This window comes from Cucumis melo, chromosome 11 (genome assembly GCF_025177605.1).
Source record: "Cucumis melo cultivar AY chromosome 11, USDA_Cmelo_AY_1.0, whole genome shotgun sequence".
Lineage (NCBI taxonomy): Eukaryota > Viridiplantae > Streptophyta > Magnoliopsida > Cucurbitales > Cucurbitaceae > Cucumis > Cucumis melo.
The window spans coordinates 16,216,697-16,233,392 of NC_066867.1; the positions used below are offsets into that span (position 1 = coordinate 16,216,697).

The 16,696-nt window shown below is 36.5% G+C and overlaps 2 protein-coding genes across 5 annotated transcripts; both read left to right on the top strand.

The window, feature by feature from the left end:
- Positions 1–247: 247 nt before the first annotated feature.
- On the top strand, positions 248–13,735 carry LOC103490464 (frataxin, mitochondrial). The gene is made up of 5 exons (XM_008449978.3): positions 248–531; positions 949–1,021; positions 1,121–1,168; positions 1,253–1,347; positions 13,367–13,735. Exons 1-5 carry the CDS (start codon positions 248–250, stop codon positions 13,494–13,496), a joined length of 630 nt encoding a protein of 209 aa, XP_008448200.3. The 3' UTR covers positions 13,497–13,735.
- Positions 1,355–8,447, top strand: LOC103499254 (uncharacterized). 4 transcript variants are annotated; one of them, XM_051079184.1, is made up of 4 exons: positions 1,357–6,741; positions 6,830–7,639; positions 7,713–7,831; positions 7,911–8,447. In XM_051079184.1, the coding sequence occupies exons 2-4, from the start codon at positions 7,285–7,287 to the stop codon at positions 8,361–8,363; spliced, it is 927 nt and encodes a 308-aa protein (XP_050935141.1). In that variant the 5' UTR covers positions 1,357–6,741; positions 6,830–7,284; the 3' UTR covers positions 8,364–8,447. The 4 variants fall into 4 exon arrangements, with proteins under 4 accessions (XP_050935139.1, XP_050935137.1, XP_050935140.1 ...); XM_051079182.1 differs by having other exon boundaries at positions 1,355–7,639; XM_051079183.1 differs by having other exon boundaries at positions 1,356–6,741; positions 7,713–8,447.
- Positions 13,736–16,696: the final 2,961 nt, after the last annotated feature.

A 16,696-nucleotide genomic window follows, 5' to 3' on the forward strand; every position in this document is an offset into this window, starting at 1 on the left:
TTTTTTTATTTCATTTTTCTATTTTTTAAATATATTATTAATAATAAAGATGGATAATTTGATTTTTTGACCTTCACGTTCATGTAAAATTGAAACCGATGAGGACATTTATAAAAAATTTGCAACATTACGTTAAACATGCGATAAACCCTATTTGGGCTATAATAGTTAAACACTTTTTTACTTGCATCCCAACCATAGCCCAATTGGAACGTGGGCTCGTGGCTTATTAGAGGCCCATTTACAAATGTTTTCACAAACTGTGACCGAGGTGCTCTGGAGTTTGAACTTGAAGCCGATGGCTACGAAACTGCTTCCACTGCGTAAGCTTTCAAGGATACTGAAACTGCCGTCTTCTTCTTCTTGCTCTTTCAGAAAGTGTCCTTATCTTCTTGAAGCTTCAATACCTCTCATCCATATCTCCAATAATGTTCATCAATTTCATCCTCCGTCTTTTTCTCAAAGCTTCAGCTCCCGCCCTCTGGATATAGTCGGCGATGATTCTCGAGGCCCGGCCACCATTGATTACAGGTAATTGGTTCTTTTATTTTCTTCATTTCTCCGGCATTTTAATCTTATTTTAAGAGAACCTGTGTATTTGATGCGAAATCTTGTAGAAGTGAAAGTTGTGAGTTCCAGCCCTTTCCCCCAAATTTTGTTTTAGCAATTTTGAAGCTCTTGCAATTTTCTGATTGTTTTTTGGCTGCCTGATTCACGAATTCTTGTTTCCCTGTCTTTATTTGTTTTCTCTTATCTGATTTTAAACGAAACAAAAATTGCTTCGTGTTCCTTCAATAAAGTCTTGTGGATGTCTTGCCATCAGTTCAATTTTCTTTGACTGTGAAAATTAAAAATATAATTGATGGGGTTTTCCTTGTGCTCCAATGTAATAATAGAATGAGTTTGATAGTGAGGAGGTCAAGTGATCTTGGCTAATGTTTACTGCAGTTCTCTGATGCAGGAGGGAGAGTTTCACAGACTAGCTGATTTCACAATACAGGGACTGCAAGAGAAATTAGAGGTAAATTTGTATCATGGAAGTTGGTTTAATATTATAAGCCAAATACATAATTTGGAATTGCTGTTAAGATTCTGTGAACTTTATTTCATTGCTTTCCAGGAATATGGTGATAATCTCCAAATTGATGGCTTTGACGTGGACTATGGGGTGAGAATGCCTAAGTAGTTCCAAAGTTGTTTAATTCATTTCATCTTAATGGATTTTTAAATTTTTCTGATTTTCGTTAAGCAGAATGAGGTACTGACCTTAAGGCTCGGCAATCTTGGCACTTATGTCTTGAACAAACAAACGCCAAATAGACAAATTTGGCTTTCTTCCCCTTTGAGGTATGAATTATGCTTCACGAATGATTAGAATCTACAATGTTTGTCCATTCCATTTGTTTCAAAGATCATTTCAGATCTCCTGTCCATTTCATGACGAAGTCCAGCACTCATCTTTTTAATATCTTTTGTCAAAAATCAAATTTTAATGTCTTTAGTCAAAAATTGAATTGTTCTGCCTGTATAACATTTACCCATTGATAACGTCATGCTATGTATTCTCTAGATGTCGTACTTATATGAGTGTTAGAAGATTACTTGATCTTATTCTCAGGAGTTACTTATTTTTCTCGGTTTGGTGTCGTTTATTCGTTGTGTTTTCACTTTAGCTTCACAAATTCTTAGTGTGTAGAGATACGATTGAGGAGTTTCTCCTCCATTTGTCTTTTTGTGAGGAAGGGTTATTTTTAGAGCTAGGTGTGGTGTGTTCTAGGATCTGGATTTGTTGGGGGGAGGGGACAAAATAAAATCTTCAGGAGGTGGAAAAGTTCCACCATTGATGTTTTAGGCCACCAGTCCTATTTGGATATTAGAGAAGGGGTAATAAGAATGTTGCTACAGAGGAAACTGTTGCAGATGATGTGAGGAACGCTAATTAGAGAGTAAAGGATTGCTTTTGTTAGGGAGGTGTATATAAATAGTCGTTTGTAGTGTTGAGTGGCTAGGTTGTTTTGAAGCAATTCTCGACAGAGAGAAAAGTGAAGTTGTGTAATCGCCTCTGGGCATGTTCTTTTTGAATATCAACAATAATGGAATACCTTACACATTGGTATCAGAGCACTTAACTTTGAAAGATTTTGCCTTGGAAAAAATAGCGCTGAAGAAAATTGAAGAATTACTAGATGTTGAAAATCGAGATCCCGGAGAAGTTAAGAAAAAAATGAAACTATTCTCCACAGTTGAAGAGACGCTTGCAATGTTAGCGGTGAGTGCGGGGAGCTTAATGTGCAAACAGAAAAGCAACACTTAACTTTTGATGAGACTTAAATAGTTCTGACACCAATAGTCACAGATCACTTCATAGGCCCAGCACTCGCAGAAGAATCAAGTGGTGTTGTGAGGTCAATGGAAGAAAGGGTGATTACTCTCTAGGTTTCTGGGTTTTATTCTTGAATATCAATACCATGGTTACACGATGTTTGATCTCTTGTTAAATTTTATGGTTCTCTCTAAGCTGTAGTTTCTAGTATTTGTTGTAATCACTCTCTAGGTGTCATTCTACTAGACCGAATCCCCTTCTTTTTGTGGGTTTTTTCTTCTGTATGCCCATGCGTATTTTTTTTTTTTCTAATTTGAAGTCCAACTTTTCGTAGTAATATTATTTTTTGTTTCAAAGTAAAAAATCTGAAAGCAAAAACTTAAGATAAAAAAGAAAAGAATGGGCGACACTATTTTAGTTTGGTCTTGAGACAATGTAAACCTCAAACATAGAGGTCGGTTATTTATATACCTTAGGTATTGCACACATCATTAGGGGTGTAAGTGCAACCTGACAACCTAGACTACCCAACTCATATTATATGAGTTTGGTTGGGTTAGTTTAAAATGTGGTTCGGTTGGGTTGAAAATTTTTGTTTTTTTTTTCGGGTTTGGTTGGGTCTCAGATTGGGGGTTGAAAAAATCAATTCAACCCAATCGAATCCAAGTTAAGTATATATATATATTATTAATTATTAATTATTATTTTGTTTTCATTAAGTTTTGAAGGAGTATTTTGTTCAACGATCGTGTAGGAAGTTAAACGATTGTATGGAAAGTTAGTCGATCGTTCATGTGAGAAGTAAACGATCGTTTGAAGGTCGAAAGCTAAATGATCGCGTAAGAGGGTAAACAACGTATAGGAAGCTAAACGATCGTGTAAAAGGTCGAATGTTCGTTTAGAAAGCTATGATTGTGTAAGAGGTTGAAAGCTAAACGATCGTGTAAGAGGTTGAACGGTTGTATAGAAAGTTAAACGATCGTGTAGGAGGTTGTAGGGTAAACGATGGAGAGCATTTTATGGTGAAAAACTCTGGTAGTAGAACAACATCTTCATTAAATGAAAAAAAAAATACTACTCGACAACCTAACAACCCAACCCATGTTTTACAGGTTGGTTTGATTGGGTTGGATTAGGAAATTAATTCGGGTTGCCAACCCAACCAACCCAAAAATATGGGTTGGGTTGAGTTACACCCCTACACAACATTATGCCATCCTAGAATAATATAGTGATCTCATTTTTGTGGCTTTATATGGGGTTTTTCTATGGATGACCATTTCAAAAGGGAGTTTATGATTGATGGCTCACCCCTTATAATAGTATGATTTATAATCTATTGCTTACGCCATAACCTACAATCCCATTACCACTATCTTTTTTTGTTAACATATTCCATTAGGAATGACCATTTGTATCATCGTAATGCAATAGACCCACCCCTGTTGTGAATCCTAATGCGAGCAACCATACCTATCATGATCTTCAACCTTTTCATGAAAAATGTAGTCAAGTAAGAGAAAAATAAGGAGACAGAACTAATGAAAATAACGACAAAGAACTAACAGAAGATTTATGTGGAAATCTTAGTACAAGGAGAAAAACCACGGTAGGGAGTTTCTTATTATTTTCTTATTTAACAAAACAGTACAAGAGGGAAACTAATAGGCAATAAGAGCCTAATTAAAAAAGGAAAGAAAAATTAGGGCAACTCCAATTACAAACTACCCTTGGGCTTTCAACACACAACAAGCCCACTAATTCTAATACTCCTCCTCAAGTTTGGGCGTAAATGTCAATAAGATCCAATTTGCTGATGCAAGAATCGAAACTTTGTTTGAGAAGCCCCTTAGTCAAAATATCATGAGTCTGTTGGCTTGAAGGAATGTAAGGAATACAGATGCTACCATTGCCCTTTTTTTCTTTGAAGTATCTATCAATCTCTATATGTTTGGTTCTATTGGCAGTCTTATTATCGTAGAATAGTTTCATTGGCATCTTAGTCATGGTGAAGATCAGAAAAAACCTTATGGAGCCAGATTTCCTCCACATATTCACAAACTCATAACCCTGTACTTAGATTTAGCACTGCTTCTGGCCACAACCCCTTGCTTCTTACTCCTCCAAGTAACGAGATTGCCCCACACAAAAAGTACAGTACCTAGAGGTGGATTTTCTATCAACAACGAATCTGTCCAGTCAGAATCAGTATATGCATGACTACACTTTTTGTCAATTTTCCTGAACATCAACCCTTTATGAGTAGTTTTCAAATACCCCAAAATTCTGTTAATTGACTAACGGTACTGATAGCATAGGAGATATCAGGTCTAGTGTGAGATAAGTAAATCAACTTCTCCACTAAGTGTTGATATTTTTCTTTCTCAATTGGGACTTTATCAAGCGAATTTCTCAATTTAGCATTGAACTCAATAGGTGTATTAGAAAATCGACATCCCATCATACCTATTTTAGTCAACAAATCAATGGTGTAATTTCAATGAGATACTGGGATACCTTCTTTAGATTTGGTTACCTTTGCCCCAAGGAAGTATTTTAGATTCCCCAAGTCTTTAATCTCCAACTCATCCCTCATTTTTTTTTCCAGTTGGACGATGTCCTCCCAGACAGTGTTTTGAAAGGCGCGCCTAGGCGCAAGGCGCACCCCCAGCGCTTCTCTGTGGGTAGGCGAGGCGCCGATGGAAAGGCGCGGCTGAGGCGTGCGCCTTCCTCAAGGCGCCGTAGGCGCGAAAAGCCCACAGGCGCGGGCTTTATAACGTGGGCTGGGCTTAATTAAAAAAAACAAATATTTACCTATTTTAAACCTATTTAACTTTTACTTAATATATTTACCTAATATATTTACCTAGTACGTGTAACGTGGCTGAAAAGAAACGAAACGACGGCTCGGCTCGACTTGAAGATGAAGACAACGAAACGATCGACTGCTGCTTTGTTTTCTTCTTCTTCTTAAAGATCGACTGCCATTAAAAATCTTAATAAAAAAAATCCTAAGGTGTGCTGCTCTGTTTTCTTCTTCTTCTTTTTCTTTTTCTTCTTTTTCTTTTTCCTTTGGTGCTGACTGCTATCATTAAAAAAAATCCATTCTTCTTCTTCTTCTTTTTCTTTTTCCTTTGGTGCTGACTGCTGCCATTAAAAAAAATCCATTCTTCTTCTTCTTCTTTTTCTTTTTCCTTTGGTTCTTTTCCTTTGGTTCTTTTCCTTTGGTGCTGACTGCTGCCATTAAAAAAAATCCATTCTTCTTTTTCTTCTTTTTCTTTTTCCTTTGGTTCTTTTCCTTTAGTGCTGACTGCTGCCATTAAAAAAAATCCATTCTTCTTCTTCTTCTTTTTCTTTTTCCTTTGGTTCTTTTCCTTTGGTGCTGACTGCTGCCATTACTGTTGTGCTGCCAGCCTCCCATTACTCTATTTTTTGCCATCCAATCTTCTTTTTTGGTGCTTCTTTTGCTGCCATTAGATTACTATTAAAAAACATGGCTGATGAAAGTTCTAAAAAAGATCCGGCATGGAAATATGGTCGATTGCAAAATGACCAAGATATAAATACGTTTGTCTGTGGATTTTGTTCGAAAGTAACAAAAGGAGGGGTGTATCGATTGAAACAACACCTCGTTGGTGGTTATAGAAATGCCATAGCTTGTAAAAAATGTCCGGATCATGTAAAGGAAGAAATTAGAGATTACATGTCCAAGAAAAAGGAGATCAAAGAACAAAGAAATTTGATTGTGGACATTGATGTACAAGATTACGGTATGGAGGATGAAGATGAAGGGAGTATTAGTGTAAATAACAGAGCAACATCAAGTGGCTCGAGCTTGAAGAAGCCAAGACAAAAGGGTCCAATGGATGCATTTTTTACTCCCAATCCAGAAAGTGTGGTTCAAAATAGAAAGAACGACAAAGGAAAACAAACTTCGTTGAATGCGGCGTACAAGAAGGAAATGAGGGAGCACACCATCCAAAGAATTGCTCGATGGTTTTATGATGCAGGAGTGCCTTTGAATGCTTGCACATATGATAGTTTTGCCCCTATGATTGAGTCAATTGGGCAATTTGGTCCTGGATTGAAACCACCAACATATCATGAGTTGAGAGTCCCATGTTTGAAGAAGGAATTAGAAGCAACAAATGAGTTGATGAGCAGCCATAAAGCAGAGTGGGCTAAGGTTGGATGCACTGTTATGGCTGATGGGTGGACCGATAGAAGAAATAGGACATTGATTAACTTTTTAGTTAATAGTCCTAAGGGCACCATGTTTATTGAGTCCATCGATGCTTCATCTTATGTGAAGGATGGAAAGAAGATGTTCGAGCTACTTGACAATTTTGTAGAGCGCATTGGAGAAGCAAATGTTGTACAAGTAGTTACTGATAGTGCCTCAGCAAATGTGATGGCAGGTAAGAATGTAAACTATTATGCTAATAGGGAGATTGTTAGATTTAGTGAGTTCTATGCTAAATGTATACTTATTTTCTTTGTTAATAGGGAGATTGTTAGAAGCAAAGCGACCACAATTGATATGGTCTCCATGTGCTGCTCATTGCTTAGATTTAATGTTGGAGGATATATACAAGATCTCCAATATTCGCAAAGCATTGAAAAGAGGCATGGAGATTAGCAACTTCATCTATGTTCGTCCTGGATTATTAAACATGATGCGACGATTTACTAACCAAAAGGAGTTAGTTAGATGAGCTAAGACTCGCTTTGCTACTGCTTGCATTACATTATCGAGTATACATCATCAAAAGAACAACTTAAGGAAGATGTTTACTTCAGATGAATGGAAGGATAACAAATGGAGCAAGGAGCAATAAGGAAGGCGAGTAGTTCAAACTATTTTGTTGGCTAGTTTTTGGACTACAATTGTGTTTGCTCTTAAAGTGTCTGGCCCACTAGTTCGAGTTCTTAGATTGGTTGATGGCGAAAAGAAGCCACCTATGGGATATATTTATGAGGCCATGGATAGAGCTAAAGAAGCTATTGCTAAGTCGTTCAATAATAATAAAGAAAAATACAAGGACATTTTCACTATAATTGATAGAAGATGGGAGCTTCAGTTGCATCGTCCTCTGCATGCAGCGGGGTATTATTTAAACCCGTCATTCTATTATTCGAATCCTAGCATCCAAGAGGATGATGAAATAGTTAACGGGCTCTACTCATGCATAACAAAAATGGTTGCTTCATTAGACATCCAAGACAAAATACTTGCAGAACTAAGCAAGTATAAGAGAGCTGAAGCATTGTTTGGACAACCTTTAGCAATCAGACAAAGGGACAAAATATCTCCAGGTAAATTTCAACTAACCGATTAGTCGATTACTCAACAATAATTATTTTATTAATATATATCTTTTGCCTATAGTGGAATGGTGGGATAATTTTGGACAATCAACAACAAACTTGCAAAAGTTTGCTATTCGCATTTTAGGTCTTACTTGTAGTGCTTCTGGATGCGAACGTAATTGGAGTGTGTTTGAGCAGGTTAGCTTTCCTCTCCTTTACATGCGAATGTAATTTTGTTGATTCACTGGCAGTGACAATGACTTTTCTAATTTTGTAGCTTCATAGCAAGAAACGAAATAGGCTTGCTCAAAGTCGTTTGAATGATTTAGTGTTCATCAAATACAATAGAGCATTAAAACGTCGATACAACCTTCGAGATATCGTCGATCCCATCTCTTTAAGAGATATTGATGATAGTAACGAATGGTTGATTGGAAGATTGGATGATGATTCTGAGGAGGAGGATGAGCTGGTATTTGACGATGATATTTTAACGTGGGGTGATGTTTCAAGAGCTGCCGGAGTAAAAGAACCAACCTTCTATTCTAGAGCTAGGGCCTCAGGAGCGACTAATGTTTCATGTTCATCCTCGTCTACCACACAACCCACACCCAAACAAATAAATTTGGATGACTCTGATCAGGAAGAAGAAGATACCGATGGCTATAAGTCCAACGAAGGAGTGAATGAAGATGAGGATCAATTTAGTGATGATGAGTTTGATCTTTAGGAATGAACTTCTATTGTGTTTTGTTTTTTGGGTAGAAAACTAATATTATAATATTTTATACATTAGAGTTAAATCTCATTTCTATATTGGTTATTTACTTATATTTTATACATTGTTGTTCCTTTCAATTTTGTATGTATATATATATATATATATTTTCTTTTATATAGTGCGCCTCATGAAAAAAACCCCGCGCCTTTTTGTGCGCCTTGCGCCTAGGCCCCAGAGGACCATTGCGCCTTAGTGCGCCTTGAGCCTTTAAAAACACTGCTCCCAGATAACACAATGTCATTAACATAGACAATCGACACAACAATTTTCCCAGCCTTGGAGACATCAATGAACAAAGTGTAATCTGTGTACCCCCGAATATCCTTGGGACTTGACAAAGGTGCTAAACTGCCAAATCAAACTCTCAGACTGTTTCAACCCATACAAGGATTTTCGAGGCTTGCAAACCTTATGGTCAAACTATGTTTCAAAGCTTGGAAGAGGGTTCATATACACTTCCTCACCTAAGTCTCTATTCAAGAACTCGTTCTTAACATCTAGTTGATATGTGGATCAGTCTTTATTCACAGTAGGACCCCAACAGTATTTAACTTTGCAACATGAGAAAAGGTCCCACAAGTAGTCAACTCCATAAGACCGAGTGAACCCTTTTGCAACTAACTCGACCTTGTGTTTGTCTAGAGTTCCATTTGCTTTGTATTTAAGAGTAAGCACCCATTTACACAAAAGGCACTCTAATGCAATGTGGATGCTCTTGGGTATCGTGGTGGAGTTAAGATCAGTTGTAAAAGCTCTAAACTAGAGTGACAAGGTCTCTTACGAGAAAGTTGTAGGAGTGCTTTGTGCATGGCCTACCTTCAATAGGTATGTCAATTGACAGATTATACTCATCAAGGTTACTTGAATGTTCCTGTTCAGCCTCATCACCTGTCGCTTCTGCCATGACCTCAATCTCATGAACATTGCCCTTTTCACTTATGTCTTTAAGAACAGCTATATCGGATCTGTCATTCTCACCCATTTGTCTATCAACATATGAATTAATAGAATTGGTCTTATCTTGATCTCATAATGGTTTAGAATCTTGGACCGGAACTGGCTGAGTGGTAAGGGACCCAACTTCCTTTTTAAGATTCCTCCTATTGTAGGTTATCCAAGTTATTTGGTTGGTAGGTAAGGCCGTGTTATAAGGATCACGGTTAGGTAAGGGTAAGGTTACAAAAGTAGGACTGGTAGACTCTAAGGGAACCACACAGTTCAACTCTTCACTCACACTCTCCCTCTGAAGCATGCTAACAGCAAAGAAAGGATGATCCTCAAGGAAGATGACATCCATGGAGACAAAGTACTTACGGTAAATAGGATGGAAACATTTATAGTCTTGTTGATGAAGAGGATACCCAATAAACCCACACGTTTGAGCCTGAGAGGTGAACTTAGTCTGGTTAGGGCCATGACTATGAACGTAGGTCGTGCACTCGAATGAAGGGGAACAAGGCGTAGAGGGATAAGACTTCTTGAGACATTTTAAGGGGTCTGGAGGTGGAGGACACGAGAGGGCATCCGGTTGATAAGACAAGCATCAGTAAGAACATCATTGCCCTACAGATAGGAGAGAGGGGAAGTAGACAACATAAAAGAACGAGCTTCCCAACAAGAGAGAAACAGAAACAGTATTCTGTAATATTTATATTTCTAATCCCAAATATCAGTTTACAAGGAAGACAAAAACATCAAAGAACAAAATAAGGAAGGCATAATGTAAAACCAATTCGGAAACTTCTCCCAACAAAAGCCATGGTAGCCTTTACTATAAAGAAACCTCTTTACCAAATCCCTAAACATTCTCTCTTTATACTCACTCAAAACCGTAATCAGGTGAAATCCTCTCTTTCAACAACATTTATATATCTCCCAACTGGTATTATTCCATCCTTGCCCCTCATTTTAAGTGTAATATAGGAGGTCTAACAATTCTGCTTGGTTCAAAACTCACCTTGTCCTTGGGTCGAAAGAAGGAAATTACTGGTTCATGAGATATATTGATTCCCAAGTTGCTTCACTTTCCGGCAACCCCTTCCACTGTACCAACCGCTCATTTGCTCCCAGGTCACTATTCCAGCTCCAAACTCTTCTATAAGTGAAGGGGCAATATGTTGAACTTTCTAAGTTTGCCCGAATTTCAGCTTTAGCTATGAAATATGAAAAACATTGTGTATATTTGCCTCTGGTGGTAATTCCAGCCGGTATGCCACTTCACCAATCTTTTCCACGACTTTATAAGGACCATAGAACTTGGGAGCTAATTTCTTGCAACACTTCATAGTTAAAGAGCGCTGACGCTTTCTTGAACTTCTCCCCTCAATTTGATAGACCCCTTCTCCGGAAATTCCATAATCGTCTGCAATGCAATCTCTGTCTCTTCATCGATTTCAATGGCTTTCAAATCCATCGTTTCGATCTCTAGATTTTTGGTTTCTGCAAATTCTCCCATTTTCTCTTCTTCGTTCATTATAAACAACATGAGCTCATAGTTTTCTCGTACCTTGCATCTATGTTTGTAGGAGTTTTTTTGGTTGCATCTAAAGTAAAGCCCCTTTTCAAGTCTGGCTCGAATTTGCTACTGGAGAGCCTCTTCATTGGTTCTTTTTTTGTGTAATTGTTGCATACTAGGATGGGATATGTTGAACATTCCTCTCAAAATCCTTCTTTCTACCTTTGTAACATTTATATTTCTAATCCAAAATATCAGTTCACAGGGAAGACAAAAACATCAAACAACAAATAAGGAAGGCAAAATGTAAGACCTTCTCCTTAGAGAAGGTTGGAAACTTCTCCCACTAAAAGCCACATTAGCCTTTACTACAAAAAGCCTCATTCCTAAATCCCTAAACATTATCTCTTTATACTCACTAAAAACCCTGGGTCCAATTAGGTGAAATCCTATCTTTTAGCAACATTTCTTTAAGTCTCGACTGGTATTATTCCCTCTTCCATGAGGTGAATTTTTCTCTTGGCAACCCCATTTTGTTGGGGGTGTAAGCATAGGAACTCCAGTGACAATCCCTTTGGAGGACAGAAACTTGCCAAGGGAATGATTTTGAAATTCCCGACCATATTGTCCCTTTGTAGAATTGCAATTTTTGCAATGAACTACATTTCTATTGTGTGATAGAAGTCTCAGAATATGGAAGTGACCTCGGATTTGTCAAAGATGAGAAAGACTTAGTAAGACAGGTATAGTCATCAATGAAGTCACAAACCACCATTTCCTAAAAGTGGTTGTAACCTCGTCGACCCTTAAACGTCACTATGGATAAGAGTGAAAGGTTGGGTTGGTTTGTATGGTTGGAGAGAAAGGAGATTCGATGCTATTCTTGAATATACACATCACAAGATAAGGTAGAAAAGATGGAAAAATAAATGTTTTATATGTTGAAATTTGGGTGGCCCAAACGGAAATGCGATAAAATACGGTCCTTTTCAGAATTAGTAAAGTACGAAAATAAAAAACTATTCTAGATGTGCTACTAGAGGGAACATCATCGTCAAGGATGAAGGTTTCTAGTTTGACCAGATGATTGAGAAGACTAGGATCGTTCTGGTTTCCAGTGTGACCAGATGGTTGAGAAGTTTCAGCAGACTCACTCGCATAAGTTCGCCCAAAATTTTGTTTGTCGTTCGGAGGGCATTTCTGACTTTCTGGGGGTCGACCATGTAATTTTCAACTTTGTTCCTTGGTGTGCCACTGTTTCTTGCGATGCTCACAGATAGGGACTACTTTGACATTAGGTTTAAACTGAGATTTGGATTGAGCCGAGGATTCACCAACCTTAAATGTTGATTGGGCATAAGGATTACCAACACTGGGGTGATAGTCCTGTAGTGGTATAGAATTTAGTTTGTGGTAGGTTGGATGGAATTAGGGTTTGCGGCAAAGTGGTAGGAGACGATTAGACAATGTTATGGTTTGCGGCAACATGGTTGGGAAGGACAAATCTAAGGTGTGCGGTTGAACCTAGACCGGCAATTGGGCTTGCAGTTATAGATTGCCGATTGGAAAAATTAGATCGACGACATAGAGTGCTTATAGATTGGATTTTGAATGGACGTGGATAGTGTAGACGCAATCAGAGCGTGGATGGCTCAAACGTGATTGGCGGCGAGTGTGGCAGAGGGGCTGCACCAATTGACGTCGTCTGGTGGTGGAATAGGTTCTCCATGGTGGCAGCGACGACAACGTGGATGTCGACAGCTATTCCACCAGTCTCTTCTATTTAGGTTCCATCAAGAGTGGTGTTGTCTAGGGTTTTGTAGTTATCCCTCTCTGATACCATATTGAAAATAACGATAAAGAACCACAAGGATTTACATGGAAACCCTAGTACGGGGAGGAAGACCATAGTAGCAAATTTCTTGTTATTTTCTTATTTAACAAAATAGCACAAGAGGGGGAAACTAATAGAGGCAATAAAGAGCCTAATTAAAAAAGGAAAGAATAACTAGGGCAACTCCAATTACAAACTACCTTGGGCTTTCAACGCATAAGTTTACTAATTTTGACGGTAACAAACTTTTTACGTATTGTGTTAGGGATGACCAATGATAACCATCCCTATCACAATATTCATTTTTTCAAAAAGAAAAAAGACAACAACAAAACTAACTATTAGAGAAGGAAAACATAATAGGAAAAACGAAAATAGCGATAGAATAAAATTCGTAATAGAGAGGCCCCATCGTATAGGACGATTCACATGACGATCCTTAGTGTGATGGTAAACAAAAAGTCCAAAATAATAATAATTTTGTGGAGGTGGATCATCAATCATAAATACCCTCCACAAAGGGTCAACTGTTAAAAAATATCCCTTTTATATGCTCTTATATTCTTTCATTATTTATTTTTTAATTTGATGAAAGTTCATATCCTTTTTTAGAAAGAAAAAAAAACCCTTTGTGAGAACCCTAAGTTATGTACTATCTTGCAGTGGTCCATCGAGGTTTGATTGGGATCAGAACTCTCGGGCTTGGATTTATAGGCGGAACAAAGCAAACCTGTTGAGTCTTTTAGAAACTGAATTGATGCAGCTTTGTGGTGAGCCAATTAATCTTTCTTGAGTCGTTTCAAATAACTGGGACATGTTAAATTGTTCTGAAAGCATTTAGACGCATATTTATGTTGCCCGTTAAGTTTGGTTCATGTTATTAACTATGACCAGAGCCCTACTTTTCTTAAGTTCGTTCTATCTGTAGTATGTTATACGAAATCACATGTTCAAATTCCTAGTGTTTCAACTATGAAAATAATAATTAACGTACAGTTAACTGAGCATGGGTCAATTACTCATGATATGAAACATTCTTTTTAAACGTCAGTAATTTATGTTTCCACTATTGTTTAGTACTCAAATTCCTCATGCGTATGGTTATATACACGATATTGCAATCTATTTGAATTTATGTGAGAGGGGAGTAGGATTGAAATTGTTAATTTGTTGAGACTTCCTAAATATTAGTTAGGGAGGATTGGAGAAGTTTAAGAACATCAATTTGTACAAGAAGTATCATCCTGGGTTGCACAATCAATCCATATGATTCAGGTCAAGGATTTCATCAATTTGGGAGTATAATCCGCCTAGATTTTTTATTGGGATGAAAACCGAGTTAAAATTACTGTTAAATAAAAAATGCTTAAAAAATTGATAGGAAAAAGAATGATGGATATTAAGGGTATACTAGTAATTAGTTAACAAGTAGTTTGTTTGGGAAGTTGGCTATATAAATGGAAGGGATGAGGATGAAGAAGATAAGCAATATTTTGGAATGTGAATTAGGATAGAGAGTTATGTCTGATGGAAATGATAGATATTTGCAACGTAAATTGGATCAATTTTACTTTAATTGCACTAAATGAACATTCAAAATCGTTAATTTAAATTGAAATTAGGTTTTTGTGAAATCGTAATTCGAAAACCACTCCAATTTTTAGTTGAATACGAATCAAACCACCAGAATTCACAGATGAAGGAATCGAGAGAGAGAAAGATGGAAATGGAGGCATTAGGCTTCGAGAGAGAGAGATGGAAATGGAGGCATTAGGCTTAGGGTTGACATATATTTTGGTGAAGAAATTTGATTTTTACAAACTAAAAGTGAGTGGACAAGTCCAACCTACCCGAGAAAGTAACCAAAGACCTAACCCCAAAATTGTTTTGAAAACATAAGAACGTGCAACATGCATGTTTTTCTTTCATGAAAGCCCAACATGCAGAGATTCACTAACCATTAATGAACTCTTTGTCTTCATCATGTGGTAAGACCTAGCACACTTACCTTTTACACTAAGCGCAAAATGGTCTTTTCTATAATTAGTCCAAACTTAGAATTTTCATATCAAAAGTTAACATTTTGATTTTTTACCATTTTGTCTGTGTTGATTAATTTCGATCTCACGAGCATAAATCTTCATTCATTTTCTCGAAATTGAAATCACATTTAAATATATTGTCGGTTAAAGCTTGTTTTTTCAAAGTTAAAAATCAAAATTTTTACATTTTACAACTTTGACCATTTCCATCATTTTCGATCTTTTAAATATGATTTTGTATTCATATTCTTGATATTTAAATCACATTTAGACATGAAGCTCTATCTCTAAACAGAAAACCGATTACTATATCAGATATACACGTTGGTTTCTCTTTCTGTCTATTTTGAACAATTTGAATCATTCCATTATACTGTTCTAAGTTTATTTCATATAAGCTAGTAGGGGAACCTAATGGATCTATAAATCATGGACCCTAACGATCTGAGATTAACTAGCTAAACTCTTTTAGACCAAGCTAATCAACATTCGTTAACTAATGCGTTATTCCATTAAAGGTCTGTAATTGCATTCATCTCATTATAGATATATTTGTGTCCATTTGATAGCATGATTAGTAAGTTCATCTTTCACAGGTTGTTTGTATTCTCAATTGGGTCAAAATTATTGTATCGTTGAGATTACATCTTGTTCTTTTAAGTCCTACTGATCCTTCAATGAACAATTAGTCTAAGGTTCAACCTATAAATCAAATCTCTCTTGAGCCAATGAGAGGATGGGTACAAGATCGTTTAGACTAGGTAAAAGACCGTTTAGACTGGATAGAATGGTACAATATCGTTTAGATAGGTTAAAGATCGTTTAGGCTGAGTACAAGATCGTTTAGATTGGTTACATGGTCGCTTAGACTAGGTCCAAGATCGTTTAGACTAGGTACAAGATCGTTTAAACTGGGTACAAGATCGTTTAGATTGGATATAAAATCGTTTAGATTGGGTACAAAATCATTTTTAATCATCTTTTCATGCGTGTGTGATTGAGGGGTATTTTCATATTGTGAGTTTATGGGCTTTTTCCTTTTTTCTGAATTGTTCTTTATGGTTTAAATATTCTCGCACTTTGTTATATTTTTTTTTAACGAAAACCTTTTATGTGCAACAAAATGTCTAATTTATTTATATGTATAATAAAAAACACAAAAGAATCCGACAATTGACTAAATTTCAAAACACTTTTTAACATTTTTTTATATCATTTAATTAAAACTAAAATTACAAATATTGGACTTAGTTGATTATAAAAAATGATAAAGTGTTAAATTATAATTAGTATAACTTTGATTAAATATATTTATCGGTAATTAATTTTAAGGGATTTTTTTAAAAAAGAACAAAGCGCTTAGATATTTACACGGCATAGATTATAGAACAATTTCGAAAAAGAAAAAAGCTCACATATCCACAACGTGAAATAAAAAAAAAAAGTATCTTGTGATTAATAGGTCACACACGCGTGAAAAAAGATTAAAAACGATTTTGTACGCAGTCTAAACGATCTTGTACCCTTATACCCAATTTAAACGATCTTGTACTCTCGTACCTAGTCTAAACGATCTTAGTACACGATCTTGTACCTTGTACCCAGTCTAAATGATCTTGTACCCTTGTATCTAATTTAAACGATCTTGTACCCTTGAACCTATTCTAAAAATATTGTACCCGTGTACTCAATCTAAACGATTTTGTGTCCAGTCTAAATGATCTTGTACCAAATCTAAATGATTTATCAATGATAATGGTCTATCTCTGTCTATATGGGATAGAAAACTGATCATTTAAATATTGGTACACGATCGTTTAGATCCTATATCGATATTGTTTAGATCGTGTACTAATAAGAAAAAAAGAAGATGAGAGAAGAAGAAAAAGGAACAAATTCTGGAAGTAGAAATGAAGAAATTGCAAACAAATAGAAGTGGGAATATGAGGAG